Source organism: Coffea eugenioides, chromosome 9 (assembly GCF_003713205.1).
Source record: "Coffea eugenioides isolate CCC68of chromosome 9, Ceug_1.0, whole genome shotgun sequence".
NCBI lineage: Eukaryota > Viridiplantae > Streptophyta > Magnoliopsida > Gentianales > Rubiaceae > Coffea > Coffea eugenioides.
Genome location: NC_040043.1, coordinates 2,416,943 through 2,433,262, shown reverse-complemented (window position 1 = coordinate 2,433,262; position 16,320 = coordinate 2,416,943). Strand labels below are relative to the sequence as shown.

At 37.6% G+C, this 16,320-nt stretch overlaps 3 protein-coding genes across 10 annotated transcripts; all 3 read left to right on the top strand.

Annotated features, from left to right (window-relative positions):
• The first annotated feature begins 540 nt into the window (after window positions 1-540).
• LOC113783687 (protein C2-DOMAIN ABA-RELATED 11) lies at window positions 541-4,562 on the top strand. Of its 3 annotated transcripts, none has more exons than XM_027329891.1 (4): window positions 541-702; window positions 1,151-1,294; window positions 1,745-1,840; window positions 3,958-4,562. In XM_027329891.1, exons 2-4 carry the CDS (start codon window positions 1,184-1,186, stop codon window positions 4,255-4,257), a joined length of 507 nt encoding a protein of 168 aa, XP_027185692.1. In that variant the 5' UTR covers window positions 541-702; window positions 1,151-1,183; the 3' UTR covers window positions 4,258-4,562. The 3 variants fall into 3 exon arrangements, with proteins under 3 accessions (XP_027185692.1, XP_027185690.1, XP_027185691.1); XM_027329889.1 differs by having other exon boundaries at window positions 542-708; XM_027329890.1 differs by lacking the exon at window positions 541-702 and adding an exon at window positions 740-887.
• Window positions 4,563-5,576: 1,014 nt separating this feature from the next.
• On the top strand, window positions 5,577-7,853 carry LOC113783464 (DNA oxidative demethylase ALKBH2). Of its 2 annotated transcripts, none has more exons than XM_027329603.1 (4): window positions 5,577-6,235; window positions 6,880-6,996; window positions 7,095-7,284; window positions 7,369-7,853. In XM_027329603.1, the coding sequence occupies exons 1-4, from the start codon at window positions 5,957-5,959 to the stop codon at window positions 7,572-7,574; spliced, it is 792 nt and encodes a 263-aa protein (XP_027185404.1). In that variant the 5' UTR covers window positions 5,577-5,956; the 3' UTR covers window positions 7,575-7,853. The 2 variants fall into 2 exon arrangements, with proteins under 2 accessions (XP_027185404.1, XP_027185405.1); XM_027329604.1 differs by having other exon boundaries at window positions 5,578-6,235; window positions 7,372-7,853.
• A 315-nt stretch (window positions 7,854-8,168) lies between these two features.
• Window positions 8,169-13,929, top strand: LOC113783565 (probable acetyl-CoA acetyltransferase, cytosolic 2). Of its 5 annotated transcripts, none has more exons than XM_027329739.1 (15): window positions 8,169-8,413; window positions 8,686-8,760; window positions 9,175-9,273; window positions 9,376-9,549; window positions 9,708-9,813; window positions 10,310-10,448; window positions 10,597-10,674; window positions 10,770-10,835; window positions 11,507-11,592; window positions 11,867-11,966; window positions 12,046-12,156; window positions 12,236-12,277; window positions 12,438-12,524; window positions 12,694-12,779; window positions 13,003-13,136. In XM_027329739.1, the coding sequence occupies exons 2-15, from the start codon at window positions 8,721-8,723 to the stop codon at window positions 13,067-13,069; spliced, it is 1,281 nt and encodes a 426-aa protein (XP_027185540.1). In that variant the 5' UTR covers window positions 8,169-8,413; window positions 8,686-8,720; the 3' UTR covers window positions 13,070-13,136. The 5 variants fall into 5 exon arrangements, with proteins under 5 accessions (XP_027185540.1, XP_027185539.1, XP_027185542.1 ...); XM_027329738.1 differs by having other exon boundaries at window positions 8,169-8,385; window positions 13,003-13,135; XM_027329741.1 differs by lacking the exon at window positions 13,003-13,136 and adding an exon at window positions 13,614-13,929 and having other exon boundaries at window positions 8,172-8,385.
• The last annotated feature ends 2,391 nt before the right edge of the window (window positions 13,930-16,320 follow it).

The following is a 16,320-nucleotide window of genomic DNA, read 5'->3' as shown; positions in this document are numbered from 1 at the left end:
TAGGATTTGTTTTGGTAGAAAGGTTGAGCGTAACGTAGGTTTTGAGTCCTTTGACCTAACCCATTAGTGGAGTACTTTTTTATGTCCTGGCAAAAAGAAAGGAACCTTTTACATTACAGGCCATCTTCTTCCGCCCAGACTTTAATTGAGTAATAAACCGCCGGAAATGCGGCAGAATCTGTGATATGTGGGGATAAAGAACAACAAAAAGTCTGACTTGCAGCAGAAAGCCTTCAAGCGTCCAAGAAAAGAAACCTAAATGCAGACAAAATACGAGAGACAAAAGCAACTACTTGAAGTTGAAGGATATCTGTACCAGTTGGTAAAGTACGATGATAATAATAATTAATGTTTACCAATTTACAATCCAACAAATGGATAATGATTGATAAAACGGCAGAGAAAGTGCGGCAATTAAAGAATCCAATTCCGCATTACCAATCCAATGGGTTCAAAGCGTCAGCCACTGAGGTAAGGAATGAGACGCCACACTTGAAACTAAGGACTCAGGACCAATGAAAATCACAAGACTCGCGTCAAACAGAGTCCCATATTCCCCACCTTGGACATATGCAGCTTTGGACCAAAACTTCCGACGGCCTACCTACCCACTCGACACCTCCAAGCTCCAACAACAACCCAGAAAAGAAAAAAAAAAAAAGCGGGGGAGATTTAAGAAGATCACAGGACAGGACAGACTTGGTGAGCGTGAGACTATCTCCCTATATTATGCCCATTTTAGTTCTTCAATTTCCTTTCCTCTAAATTTTCTCCCTTTGGGTCTCGACTGCTCTCTCTCTCTCCTTCTATTCTTTTTCATTTTCCCCTCAAAAAAAGGGGACCTTTTTTCAGTGGCTTCTTCTTTTACACTTGTTGAATGAATGAAGGTAGTAGCTTCGACTCTTTAAGTAATCTAGCAATTCTGGAAGAAAATTCAGTTTTTTAAAAAAAGGTCTTTTCTTAGTAGTACTAGTAGGATAATAGTCTTTCGTTTCCTGTCTGATTGCTTCCATTGCCAGAAGTAGAACGAAAGAAGCAAGTAGAAAGTAGAGTAGTTATCTTTAGCAGCTTCATGATGCAAAATATTTTCCTACCTACCCTATCTGTCCGTCTCTAATTAGTACTCGTGCATCGAATAATGGAAATGCAGCTAAACTCTAGCCTACCACTCTGAAATCAAAACATGGGAGAAGCAATGGGGCAGATAAAAGTAGAGGTAGTACACGGGAAAAGACTGGTGATCAGGGATTTCAAGAGCAGTGATCCTTATGTCCTTCTCAAGCTTGGAAATCAGGTTTTTTTCCTATGCATTTTACTACTCTCCTATACACCACCTTCTGTCATATTTTTCTTGATGCATTTGCACATTCCTTTTTATTGCTTTTGCTTTCCTTCATTTCCCCCCCAAAAAACAATAATATTTTTTTTTTTTGTTTTTGTGTGCTTTTTGGTTTCTTACACAATTAGATGGGATATGAATTGCTGCAGAAATCACCATTTTATTACCTGTAATCAGCGCTACATCCTGGAGGCCTATTCCACATAATTTTGTCCTTAATAATTCTGCCTTATGAGATCTCCACATCTATTTCGTTCTTATGCTGAATGTTGACATATTCGTGTCTGTAAATTACACCGCATTTTGAATTATATTGTTGAATGCATCCAGTTATTTTGTTTTACATTATCTCAAATCACTTTGCTCCATCAAGAATCAATTTTTGTATCCTCTTATTTGCAACAGACAGCAAAAACCAAAGTTATAAACAGCTGCCTCAATCCCGTTTGGAATGAAGAGTTTAGTTTCACCTTCTCTGAACCTGTTGGAGTTCTCAAGCTGGTTAGTCTCTTCTATTGACAATATCCTCTCTTGATCTGTGGCACGACTTTTTTGTTCCATTTTCATTTTCAAACTGTTTATGGTCATTATTGAGATAAAGGACAACGTGAGTGCAGCCTCACCTCTGCATGAACGGAAGCTGTTTCTCCAGTTATTATACCTTAATGTTAAATGAATTTGTAATGCTATGTGTGGAATTAACCTTCTGCATCAACATGGATATATACCCGTATTGACTCACAAGCCTGCACAGGATTTTCAGTTGACATTTTGGATCAGTACACATGTAACAAACATTTAAGGGGAAATTTCATTAATTAATGGTATATTAGATATATTCATACGCTTGCATGTCATCAATGATAATGCTGCATTCTTCAACTATATAAAAATTTCCATTGATGTGTCATTGAGCTATGTACTTGTTGCCACATGGTCATAATTATCTGAAAGAATGTCTTCAACTGGTCATTCCATAAAAGACCAACTTTCTTGATGCTGCATGTACAATAACTGTATTGGAAAGTAAGAACATGAGATTGACCATGAAATAATTGATCCTTACTGTTTATAAGTGAAAATCCAGACTGCAGAGGAGAGGACAACTGAGGGAGTAAACAAATGAATCACTTTTGACAGCATACATCCTTCAAATCTCAAAACTTAGAATCTTGCAGTTGGAATAAGACTAAAGCTTGAACAAAGAGTTCGCATTGCCCCCTCAATTACATTTGAAATACCTTTTTCACTAATACAAAAGGTTCTGGATTGGGGAAGAATGGGCTGGTGGAAAACTTACCATTGTTAGATCTCAGCATGAGGAAATCGTGAAGTAGTCACCTTATATGCCACTGTTAATTTCCTAAGAATGATGTTCATATACAGTACAGGCCTTTTATAATTATAAAAATGGTCATTCCAAAACAAGAATTGATCACAAAATGGTATTCTGGAGCTAGATTTAATTCCTTTTATTGTCAGAACATTCCAATTTTCAGTGGATGATAGTTGTGAGTACTCGGCTGTTATTAAATGTTGAAACTGTCATCATTTTAATCTGTGCCAAAATGTAGGAAAAAGCTTCATTTTTATACCAGATTCACCTTGATACCTGTGTTTATCATATATGTAACTCTGTATCTTGTGGCAATACTAAAATTGGTCTTCCAAATTGCTTCATGCTAGAAATGGGTTCAGTTAGCAGTAAAAAGGAATTCATGTAAAGCATTAACAGGAGAAGATACCCCATCATGATGATGTATTAGAAAACGATTGTAGGAGTGCCACTAAAATCATCCCCTGAACTTTGTCATTGTAAGGTAGGAAACTTCCATAGCTTCTCTCCTCTCTTTTTCATTTTCAGAACAATAATGAGCTAGATGTTTCTTGTCTGGTTGGTGTCTTTGGAGATAACCTGGCCATTATAGTTTGTAACTGCAAGCAAGTTAACAAAATTTCAAACAAATGCTGCTTACTGTACCCTTCAATCTGCTTTGTCTTTAGCAGCCTAGGCAAACTGCCACTCAAATTTCATCAAAATATGTGCTGTTGTAAATAAGTCCAACGAGGAGCTGCTATTTTCCACCCTCCTCCTTGAAATCTTTTCGAGACATCAAAGTTTGAAACACTTTGAGATTCTAATGTGGGATTTAAGCTTGTGAAGTTTTATATTGATGCAACCTACGAAACAGGAAACAAAAGAAGGAGAAGAGAGAAATGGTAGATGGGAGTCGTACCCTCCATCTCACACTGTGGTTAGACTTTCACTATCTCCATTCTCTATATTGAGTTTTTGTGATGCTCAAGGTACATGCGTGCACTTCAACTAAACCAGGAGCTATTGCTGGGATTAAAAAGAGAAGTCATATTGCATATTTTATCTTTCATGTGTTCTAAAAGTTTGGCCAGAGAAGCACATTTTGTTTGTTCGTTGATGAAGGATGTACTCTTGTAATAAAAAAAAGTTTGAAGCTTAATTGCCAAAAATGAAATAGTAGAGACAAAAGAAGAACCTTTAAATCTGGGACATGAATGGCTATTGAACATTTGCTGAAAGTAATCATGAAACTAAAATGCTCACCAGTTAACAGCAACTGATAAAGCTGCATTTTCAATAGGAAGTGTTCGATAAAGATCGGTTCAAGTCTGATGACAAGATGGGACATGCTGAGCTTAGTCTTCAACCCTTAGTTGCTGCAGCGAGGCTGAAGCAGATTCTTAGCGTTGCCACTGATGGGATGACCTTGAGAAAGGTTATCCCTGAGAGCGATAACTGTCTAGCCACTGAAAGCTCCATTGTTTGGGCAAATGGTGAGGTGAGGCAAGATGTTTGGCTGAGGCTGTGTGATGTGGAATCTGGTGAAGTAGAGTTGAAGATCAAGCTAGTGAATCTTCCTGCAGTTTCCCCAGCAAGGTAGTGGGGGAGCAAATGTTCGGCACAAGTGTTTGATAACCCGTTAATGTGCACAGAAGCTGATGTCGACAGTTGAGAATCTCAGAGTCTAACCTATTCCAGCTATCCTTGGAGTAACGAAGATTTCAAAGTAGTTTGTAGAGGAGGATTGTTGTGTTTCAATTGTAGTTATGGAGATAGTGGGTCTAAGTTGCTATTCACTCACTGTGAAACATAATGGTTTTCTCTAGCATAAGATGTTAAAGAGGGTTGTATGTGAAATGCGTGCAGTGTTTGTCTCCGTAAATTTTCATTTTGAATTTGGCATTATCATCTGTGGGATGAGGCATCAGAAGACAGGGTAAAAAGGCTAAATATTGAGCAAGAAAATGCTGCGTTGTGGTTATAATTGTTTAAGGTAGATGAAAGTTGTGCCGATAAAGAAGTTGATTAGTGGACATATGAGGATAAAAACCCAAAAAAAAAAAAATCAAAGGCGGAAACAGCTTCTGTCACTCAAGAGTCTTTGTTGGGTTTACAACATATTGTATTTAATGAGTTCCATCTGACCAAATTCCTTCGTACCAAACAGAAATATGTCAAAAGTGATGATTGTGAATAGGGGTGGCAATTTTCGACATGGCCTGAAAACACGACACGAACCTAACACGAAATTAATGGGTTTGGGTTGAGGTTTCGGGAATTCGGGTCAGAATCGGGTTGGACCCGATGAACTCGAAAAGAAAACAGGTCGATTTTGGGTCAACCCGTGGCGACCTGATATGACCCGATATGACCCGTTTACGAATTAAAAATAATTTAATAAACATAAAAATAATTTTATCTAACTAAACTAAGTTATTCTTTTTTTTCAAAGGCATTAATTACTTAATCCTAAATGAATTTATTTAATTTGTGTGAAGTTGAAATTATTATATTTAGACAAATAATATATTATATTATTTTTTAATTTTATACTGTTTTAATTTATTTTATATTTTGTTTGGGATAAAACACTTCTACGGTGTTTAATTTATTTTAGATTTGGTTTGAAATTATTTATTTAAATTTTTATTACTTGATTATGTAATTAGTTTTGTGAGAAATTGATTTTATTAGAAATTACAGTGATAAATTAATAAATTAAAATTAAGTTTCGGATCATTTCGGGTCGACCCGCCAACCCGCCAACCTGAAATTTTCGGGTTCGGGTCAGCATACCTGACCTGTCACGGGTTGGCGGGTCGGGGTCGGGTCAACAGATTTTTCTGACGGATTGACCCGAACCCGACCCGCCAACCTGATTTGGACCCGAATTGCCACCCCTAATTGTGAACATAATCAAGACCGTGATTGAAGCTGCAACATTTAGAATAATCGATGGATCAAACACAACAGTAATAAAATTTGAGTCTTCAACCTGTAGAATAAAAATGATATGCTCCATTTGTCATTTCCCCCCTTTTACACCCATTTTATTTATTTATTTTTCCAGTTAACATTTGTTGTTGCTGTCGGAGAAGTAAGAATACTACTGCTGTAAGAAGAAAATCGTAGGCTGGCGGTGGCGGGTTACGTGTTACATATTGCAAGGGGAGTGGAGAAAGAAGCCGCGAGTTGTGAAACGACTCGATTGATAAAGAGAGATTCCAGAGGGCGCCGCTCCAAAAAGGGGAAGGGCGGTTAAACTTTTGATAGTGCTAGAAATCTAGTATCGCATTCGCATGACGACGGTGACGAACCTTATCCTGAAAGCAGCAGCAGCAGCAGAGAATGGTGAAGAAGACCCTGGTGGCGCTGTCGGTGGCTGTTCGGGGACAAGCAGCAGCAGCAGCAGCCGCCGCCGTTCCACATTAGATTTGGATTTAGGAAATGGAAGCCAAGTGGTGTACGTGGCGAGGTTCCTTGGCTACCAGGAGTCGTGGGATTACTTCCACTATCTAAACAAACACATCCCTTGGACCCGTCCAACCATCCGCGTCTTTGGCCGATCTTCTGTCCAGGTAGGTGCATTACGCTCTGCCGTCTGTGTGGGTGTGAAATTTTTTTTTTTTTTTTTTTTTTTTAATTTCAGATTCAATGTTTTATCATGCCGATGGTCTTAATTTGCGGGTTGTTGAGCGAGTTTTGTATGTGGGATTCTGAGATTCACCTGGTTTTCTTTGGTGGGAATACTTTGAAGATGTTGGGCTTTAACTCATAAATAGTATACTCTAATACTTTATGCTGGAATTGATTTCTGATGCCTGAATTCTGATGCTGTCTCCTGACTTGATGCCTTCTCATATTTTATTGTGGGTCATGGGCCTAATTTAAACAAGCGCCCGCAGCCCCTCCCCCTCCCCTCTTCCTTCCCGGCTCAACAATTACACTTATGTAAACATTGATTAATCTTCATTACTGCGGCATTAGACTTGTAGCTCAGAGACACCACCACTTTTCTCTCGGCTGGAATTGCGATTTGTAGTCAATACTGAATTCAGACGTTTCTAAAATGGTCTGAATATCCAATTCAACTCTACACATGCTCCTCTAATTTGAACTAGTGCGGAGGAGCGGTTCATCGTTTCAAAGGGAAGGGATGCATGAGAAAATGCTCAACTCAACGGGGTTCAGGATTTCTGATTTGTCATTTTCCTCTCCACAGCCCAGAGATGTGTGCTATGTCGCCAGTGAAGGATTGCCAGACCTAGCATACAGCGGATACCAGCCTCATGCACATTCCTGGGATGAGTTTCCCCCACTCAAGGACATTCTGGAAGCAGTATGATTGGTGTTTCTTCAGTTTGATTTGATGGATTTGGCATGCTGCATATATGTGTGCCTGACTAATTGGCAAACCACGCTGTTGCTATGTTATAGGTCCACAGTGCGCTTCCTGGGAGTTGTTTCAACAGTTTACTGCTGAATAGATACAACGGCGGGAGTGACTACGTTAGCTGGCATGCTGATGACGAAAAACTGTATGGTCCAACCCCTGAAATTGCCTCGGTTTCTTTTGGTTGTGAACGGGAGTTCTTGTTGAAGAGGAAGCCAGGCAAGAATTTTCGAGGTAGCTTAGCTCACTCAAAAAACTTGTTACTAGTAGTAGCGTTCTTTATGAAAAAGAACATTTTATTTCATCTTGTAATGGCAGCAGGCAAGAAGAGATCAGAGGGCAAAAGGGCAAGGGAGCAGGACAGGGTCGCTGAACAACACTCGTTCACGTTGAAGCATGGGTCGCTTTTGGTGATGAGAGGCTACACTCAGCGGGACTGGCTTCATTCGGTGCCCAAGCGGGCCAAAGCGCAATCCACACGAATTAATCTCACCTTTAGACTTGTTCCGTCGCACGCTGGTTGAACCACCTAATTATTAGTTTTTTTTTTTTTTTCCAGGGTAGCGAAGCAAGGCTTTGCTTGCTCCTTTTGTGTTGAAATGAAATTTCGATATCACTCACTGCGGCTTGACATGGTTGGGGTGGTTCTGGACCTTTAGACATGAAATTCTCTGTTTCCGAGCAAAATCAGTACCGTGAAATCAAAGAAGCAATTTTGTATCGGTCAAGAAATTAGCCTTTGTGTAGTAATGACACTTCTTAATCAAGGACCCGTCGGTCCGTGTTTGGGTCTTGAGCTTTGACATGCAGCCTGTTTATTTAACGTTGTTATTAAATAACCGGCTTACCAACTGTCCCAAATTCGGCACTTAAAGTTGCAAGTACTCACCATTAAACCTAACCTACCTGCCGTGCGGACAAACTCTCATCAATTGCTAGTTTGGTAGGTTTGACGTCCAAGCTGTTACTGCTCACTATTTATTCTGTGTACTGTGCTACTATGTGACGTCGATGAATTTATCCAAACTCGCACGAATCGATAACCACGACATTTAACATTTTGTAGTATTTGCATTTCCAACAGATATATATATATATAAAAGTTGCTAAAATTAGTACGCTCGCTCCGGAGTCCGGATCATGCAGTGAGAATAGACTGCCACTTTGCTTTCTGTGTCTGCGTTCCCCAATTCCAAGGAAAGGGTCCTCCGCTCCACCTCCGTGTAGTCTTTGCTTGGTCTTTTCCTGGAGGCAGAGGGCGGCACGGACGGACTAATTTCAAGATTCTCTCCGCCGGAGACTGTTTTACCGTATCAGTTACACACCTTGGTTTTGGTGGGTCTTTTCTCGTTTTCGTCCCGATGTACGTTTATACTGCCTGCCCGGTTGCTGTTGATAATTAATTTCATTCTCTTGTTTAGAAATTAGAATTAGAGTTGTCCAAGCTGTTACTCTATGGATACCTGTACTTCCGTATGAAAATAAACCTTTTTTTCTTTTCTCTAACTTGCCTCCCAATTCTAAACTCTGAAAACATGTAAAATTTGCTCTCTCCTATAATCCTCTACTATTCCCAATTTTTTCATTTCCTCTGCTGAAAGAGTTTCTCTCTATTATTATTATTTTTTTTGGCAGATCATCTTCATCTTGATCGGGGACTAGAGACCTCCATGGCCTATGCTACAACTGATAACTCTATTCAACCGAGAGGTCCTCCTCTGATTTTTTAGTTGTCTCTCTTTTTGCCTATCTTGTTTCATTACTACTGGTAGGTTATTTTACGCTTCACCAACTTGTTCCCGTCTTCTTAACCTAAATTTTTTCCATTTCTCATTTTCTGGATAATTGCTTGGGTCTTGGTCACAATATGGTCTACTATTACTATTACTGATTTCTGGGTTCCTTATTCTTTATGCTACTACTGCACGCTACTACGTTTGAATCTTTGGCACTTCTGCAAAGTGATACGTGAATCAGATATTGCAAGTTCTTGATCGTGATCCTTGCCCATGTTTTGCTCTTGAATCCTATCATACTGTGATCAAGTTCACAACTTCTTCTTGCTTGTTGTTTGGCGGGCTCATCACATCTGCCCTTTTTTTTTTGGTTAACCATATCAAACAGATGTTTGCGTTGTTGGAGTTGCCAGAACTCCAATGGGTGGATTTCTTGGCTCCCTTTCTTCTTTGTCTGCAACAAAGCTCGGCTCTATAGCTGTTCAATGTACGCAAGACTAATCAGTATACACCTGCAGCTCTCCAACTCCCTCTTTCTTTGACATTGTTACCATTTTTGCGTATCTGACCCACATCTTTAATGTTACAGCTGCTCTAAAGAGGGCAAATGTTGATCCATCTCTTGTACAAGAAGTCTTTTTTGGAAATGTTCTTAGTGCAAATTTAGGCCAAGCTCCAGCAAGACAGGCTGCATTAGGGGCTGGGTTACCATACTCGGTAATTTGCACGACCATTAACAAAGTGTGTGCTTCAGGAATGAAAGGTGCGTTCTTTATGTGTACCAACTCGCATCTCCAATTTGAAATGCCAATCTCAGAAGAAAATTCAAATTGAAATACTCTATGCATTCACCTATTTGTTGATTTGGATCTGACGTATCATGCTAAGTGTAATGAAAATTTAATTTCTCGTTTTGTCCAGCAACAATGCTTGCAGCGGAGAGTATACAATCGGGTACAAATGATGTGGTGGTTGCTGGTGGCATGGAAAGCATGTCTAATGCACCAAAATATTTGCCACAAGCAAGGTTAATCTTTCTGGTTAACAACTAAACCATGTTTTTATCTGGTTTTTCTGATTATTTTTGGATAAATTTTGAGGAAAAGAATAAAGCAACAAAGAGAAGGAAGAAAAGGAAACAAAAGGAACATGAATACAGTACATAAACTTCTATCACTTTGAGCAACAGTTTCTTCCCGTATGATCCCTGTATGATCCATTGGAGGTTCAGTCACCACCGAAAGAAAACATGAGACCTCAACTTCTAATATTATTCCTACCATTCCCATCCGATTATATGGCTTATTAATTTGAAAATCTAGAGATCCAGTCTTATCATTTAGGAATTGAAAGCATACTGGATTTCCTGCATCTGCTCCATGCTTATATAGTGAAGGTTCCCCATTAGTTCAGGTTTTGAAGCTACTTCTGATTTGCTGTTGTCACCATCTTGAGATAATAAGAGAATAATTTGACCTTTCTGAGTTATACAAATTGTGGTTTGAAAAGTTGCTAATCAACAGGTTGGGATCTCGGATTGGGCATGACACCATTGTTGATGGCATGCTTAAAGATGGCCTGTGGGATGTTTACAATGATTTCGGAATGGGAGTATGTGGAGAATTGTGTGCTGACCAACACAATATTTCAAGAGAAGAGCAAGTGTGTTTTGGTTGCATTTGGAATTGTATTTTCCATTTTGTTTTACTCCATAAGTGTTAAATTTTTTTTTTTAAAAAAAAAAGGTCAAATGATTGAAAAAGACTTCGTGCATATCTTCATTTGTGTATCTGTACTTTTCTTTCCCTAGGACTCTTATGCTATTCGAAGTTTTGAGCGTGGAATTGCTGCACAAAAAAGTGGTGCTTTTACATGGGAAATAGCTCCAGTGAGACCCTTTCTCTCATGCTCTTGTCATGAATATTACATTGCTTTCACAACAATTAAGGTAATTTTTGCTATTTTGGTGTATTACACATGCAGGTCAAAATTTCTGGGGTAAAGGGGAAACAACCCCTCGTAATTGATAAAGATGAAGGTTTAGGGAAGGTATGCATGTCAAAATTGGGAATTTTCACAAACTCATATTGTGCAGCCTTTTTTTTAGCTTTATTCCACTGGTCGGTAGATGAGTGTCTGAAAATGCATTTGTGATCTTAATGTTTATCTTATCTCTGTGATTTCTCTCCACTCCACCTCTTAGAATCCTTTGCCTTCTCTATTATGACCATTGGAAACTTGATTTGGTGATATATTGACCAATCTGTCATGACATTTTTCATTGGTCTATTGATTTCTGCAATGTTAACTAACTCAATTCAGCGCTTAAACTTAATGGATTCAGATCTTAACATATTCAGACTGTTTGATAACCAAAAATTGAACATTTGAATTAATTAAGTGGCACTGAATTTTCTAGGCAAAACTTGCTCCGAAAATTAAGTGATAAGCTATTCACTTATCACTGAATGTGATATGCACTCAAATGTATTAGCTTTAATACTTAACAATTCAATAGCTTAATGGATTTAGACTTCAGCTTTATTAAACGCACCCAAATTTGGTATGGACATTGAATCTAATCATATTTACGACGTACATAAATTATTTGAGCTAATACTGACAAGAGTTTGACATTTAGATGCACTTTTAACTGCTTCAATTGCTTAAATCTTCATATGTAGACTTTGAGAACTCAGTTTACAATTTTGTCTTGCTAGTTTGATGCTTATAAATTGAGAAAGCTTCGACCAAGTTTTAAGCAGAATGGAGGTACCGTTACTGCTGGGAATGCTTCTATCATAAGGTTCAGTTGCTCTCTCTTTTCGTTAGGTCTGTATGTTTGTCATTTGTCAATCTCCAATACTTCAGTGTACTCTTTTCAGGCCCCTTTTATTCCTACACAATGCTTGTGTTCCCATTGCCCTCTCAATAAACAGTTAATTTCATTCGTTATTTCTTACATGACTTGAGTGCAAACCTATTCCCATGGTTTAGCTCTTGATTATTGATAGCATCCTGTTTGCCAATTTTGCTTTCCTGTGCTCACTTAACCTCTTTGGTATTCTGTTTCTGTACAGCGATGGGGCTGCTGCATTAGTTCTAGTGAGTGGAGAGAAGGCACTTAAGCTTGGACTAAAAGTTATTGCTAAGATCAAAGGATATGCTGATGCAGCACAGGTATTGTTAAAAAAAAAAAAAAGTATTTATGTTGTGAATTTGGATTAAGAACTTGTGCTCTAACAATGTTTGTGGACAGGCACCTGAGCTATTTACAACTGCTCCAGCTCTTGCAATACCTAAAGCAATATCAAGCTCTGGCTTGGAGCAATCTCAAATTGATTATTATGAAATCAACGAGGCATTTTCTGTAAGGACCTCTCTCCTGTCTTCTGCTATTACTGATAGTTTTCCAATTTGTTACTAGTGTTTTAGTTTTGTTTGTGAAGGTTGTGGCTCTTGTCAACCAGAAGCTGCTCAATATCGACCCGGTGAGTCTTCTCTTGCCCTTTGCAGTCTTTCTTTGACCTGTTATAAATGGGATCATCAAGATCGTGTCTACCATTTGGTTTATCAAATTTGTTAATTTTCTTTGTCTATCCATATTGGGCCATCTTTTCATGTTCCTCGATTCTTGTCCCTCTGTTACAGGAAAAACTTAATGCACATGGTGGAGCTGTGGCTTTGGGACATCCATTGGGCTGCAGTGGAGCTCGCATCTTAATTACATTGCTGGGGGTAATCTCATGACTATTTTTTCTAGAATTTTGTTTAAATGGAAAAGCATAGAGATGTGCAACTAGTCAACCATTTAACTGATTCTCTTCTCTTCCTCTCTCTCTCTGTGTCTCAAACATGCATGTATATGTGTGTGTCTACATATTCTTTTGCTCTTTAAATGCTGCAGGTTATGAGAGAGAAAATTGGCAAGTTTGGGGTTGCTTCAGTCTGCAATGGGGGAGGAGGAGCATCTGCCTTAGTTATGGAGCTCATGTAAGTCTCTTGGTTTACTCATTTATAAGTTTTGTAACTTTTATGTCATCAGGATTTCTTAATTCAGGAATCAGTGCACTGATCTGCATGTTGTTGTTTGTGCACAAGCACATCATGTATTCTTTCACCTCAATTCTGAAAATTACGCTGATGGCCTAATATTCTGAACTGGGTAGGAGGAAAAAGTAAAAATTCTGATGGTTGTCTTTGGTAATGATAATAGATACCAGTGTCCCAATTTTTCTCCCAGACATCGAGAACACTTTGTGCTACTTGGCTCTGGAACCTGATATGTTACCAAAGTGGTTCATCGAGTTGCCTCTGCAACTTTTTCAGTACTTTCTCCTAAGAGCAAACTATAATGTAGGCAGTTGTGGTACCTTATGCCTGCTTTGTTGTCTAGTGAATCTAAACAGGTGTTACCGAACTAGATAAAAGATGTTAGGACAAAGATCTCTAGATGCTTTATGATTACTGCACAATAACATGGACTGTACAATTACAAGTATATAATTTTTAGCAGAACATTGAATCAATGATTATCAGGTCAGAAGAATGAAAGAAACTAAACATGTTCTTATTGCAAATGAAAATTTATTGGAATGGAATGGCTACCCTTGCTGTGTGTTTGAAGTTGTGACCAGTTAGCAACACCAGGGGAGAATGTAGCAGTAATGCAGAAAGAGATTTTCATCCAAAATTTATGATCACAGTGCTGGTTAATAGTAGCTGTTTATTACACATTGACAAGATTATTAATGTGCAACCTTTAGATCATGTCATTTAGCGGTTGCTCAACATATTTTAAATGTACGAAAACTTTATATATTGCAGGCCAGTTACAAGGGTGGTGCGCTCCTCGCTTTAAAACTCAGATGTTGGTTGCAGAAGTGTCACTTTCACTGCCAGCTGATGTATGATTACTCCTTGCTGAACCCTTTTTTTTTTTTTTTTCGCCTTACTAGTTTTTGTAATTAAATGGTGCATCAAATGGTACCATCAAATAGTGCGGAGTACAGTTGTCTATGACTCTGTATAATTTGCCTCGTTGACAAGAGAGTGACTACTGAAGCATGCTCATAATTAGGAAAAGAACTGCGACAGCACATTGTCTGAATCAATTCCCAATCAACCCTCCTATTTCCCAATAGATTAGAATGGAAATTTCTAATTAAATTTTTTTTCTTTCATTTTTAAGAAATAGTAAGTTGACAATTTGTGAACATTCATATATATATATATATATATATATATATTCCAAGCACAAGAAGGAAGAATTCACCAAAAGAATAAATGAGGTAGAAAGGAAGCATTTGAGGGAAAACATAAAGGTTGAATGGTACTCTCGTTGCTAAGATATGCGCTGAGAAAGCACCAACCCCATTTTCTGTTGCTCCTATCTGGAAAGAAACTCCTTTGAATTGTGGCTAATCAAGAGGATTCTACGTTAACAAATAAATCGCAAGTAAAATTGCTTTTTAAAGAGGAGTGCTTTGCTTCTTTAATTGTCACAATAATTAAGACTTGATTAAATTTATGACGAGATGCTTCATTTTTGTAACCGCTATCATTATTTACTATTATCAGAATGCTGTCACTCAATTGTGGGAGAAGAAAGTACATTTGGCATAATAAAAAAAAAAAAAGACCAAATGTCTTTTTAGCACCCTAATATAATAGACTCATGGTACCTTTTGGTATCAAATTATCTAACATCTATTTTGTTAGATTCAATTGACCTTAATGTTCTCTTTTATGGCATTTGAGTGGAACTTTTCAGGCTTTTTTTTAGTAATTTTTTGGTCCATTTTATGTGTCATTTTATGATTTTTTTTTCTATAGTTTCATTGAGTTTTTTTTTTTTTTTTTTGTTTACCATTAATAATGGCTTGAAAATTACAGATACTTTTTGGGTTATAAAACTATCTTTTAATTAATATGGTCATTACAATGATAGATACTATTTCGGTTGTAAAACTATCTTTTAATTAATATGGTCATTACTATCTTTTACTTAATATCTTTTAATAAAACTCTCTTTTAATATAGTCTTCAAATTATAAATTCACCATAACTCAAAGGGGTGTTTCATTTTTATAACTATTACCTTGAATTATATTGATTGATATTGATTATTATTAAAATGTGATAGAATTTATCTAATTAGGGAGAGCAGTTTTGGCATCACATTAACTAAAGCAACTAATTGATGATTTTTGCATCAAGATATATAAATGAATATAGACTATTTTATTCTTATATATTTCTCCTTTTTCCTAAAAGCATCTATTTTTTGTTAACAATATTTTTTTAAAAATCTCAAATTTGGTTGATAAAAATTTTTGTCATTGCCTCAAGTAAGAAATTTGAAACACAAGAATTGGGGGTGGAGTGCAAGGGTTGGTAAAATAGTTTTAAAAATGGTTTTTAATTTTAATTACTAATAACATTATTGAGGTGTACTCAATTGGACACAGCGAAAATATATATATAAAAGCTCTAATTAAAAGACATGAGAGTAATTTAGACATGACAAAAACTAAGACCAAAAGTGCTTGCACTCTCTAATGCCTAGACCCATCATACATTTTGTATAGTAATGATGATTATGATAATGATAATAAATTTACTGAGTTCATATTTTTCAGTCGAATCTTTTATTGTATTTTTGAGAAAAATTCAGATAATATTTTGTAATATTTGCATGTCACTATGGTTAGGCCATTATTTATGCACACTAAATCTGATTACTGCGAACAATTTATTTTAGTAGAGAGTCAACGTAAGTAGGATGGATTTAGATCAGATTACTGATTGGAAATGGGAAACTTGCCGGTTAGTAGCATAATAAAGTATAAACTACTACTATAGTCTATGAAGAATGGAAGTGTTGTTTCAGCTTGCTTTTGTAGAGGGCATGAATTGAGGAAAATACGGGGTCCTTGTTAAATGAGCGGTGGAGGACTTGCCTGAAGCCACGGGGGGCCTTCATTTCATTGACTTGGTTGGATGGCCGGGAATTTGCCCGTCCGTCTTATTACTGCAGATACCCATTTAGCTTGGCGTTTATTCCGGGCTGATAGTTGATCGATACCACCTTGATTCTCAAAACAACTATTCTTCCCAATCAAGTAGTGGGGGTTTTCATTTTAATTTCTTGGCATTGTGTTGGAACAAGGATTTAGGGTGAATTTCCTAACGCCATAAAGAAAGTTTCTTCAACTTCCCCCACCCCCCTGAACATTGATGCCAACACTGGGCAGAGCTCAAAGTGGTGTATTGCTGTATGATATCTAATCTCAGCTAGTTGCCGTTATTGTTTCTCTCCGTCACAGGATTAATTCATAGGTCATTGACCATTTGCATGGTCTGCAGTCCCAATATATATATACATATATCCTTCTTCATTGAGATTGAATGGGGAAATTAAAGGAGGAACGGTAACTCCCTGCTTTCCAAGAATATATAGAGTTTCACCCTTCTAATTTCTTGATTGTGCATGGGAGGTCAAATACATCTACATCTCGATCACCAATGCATG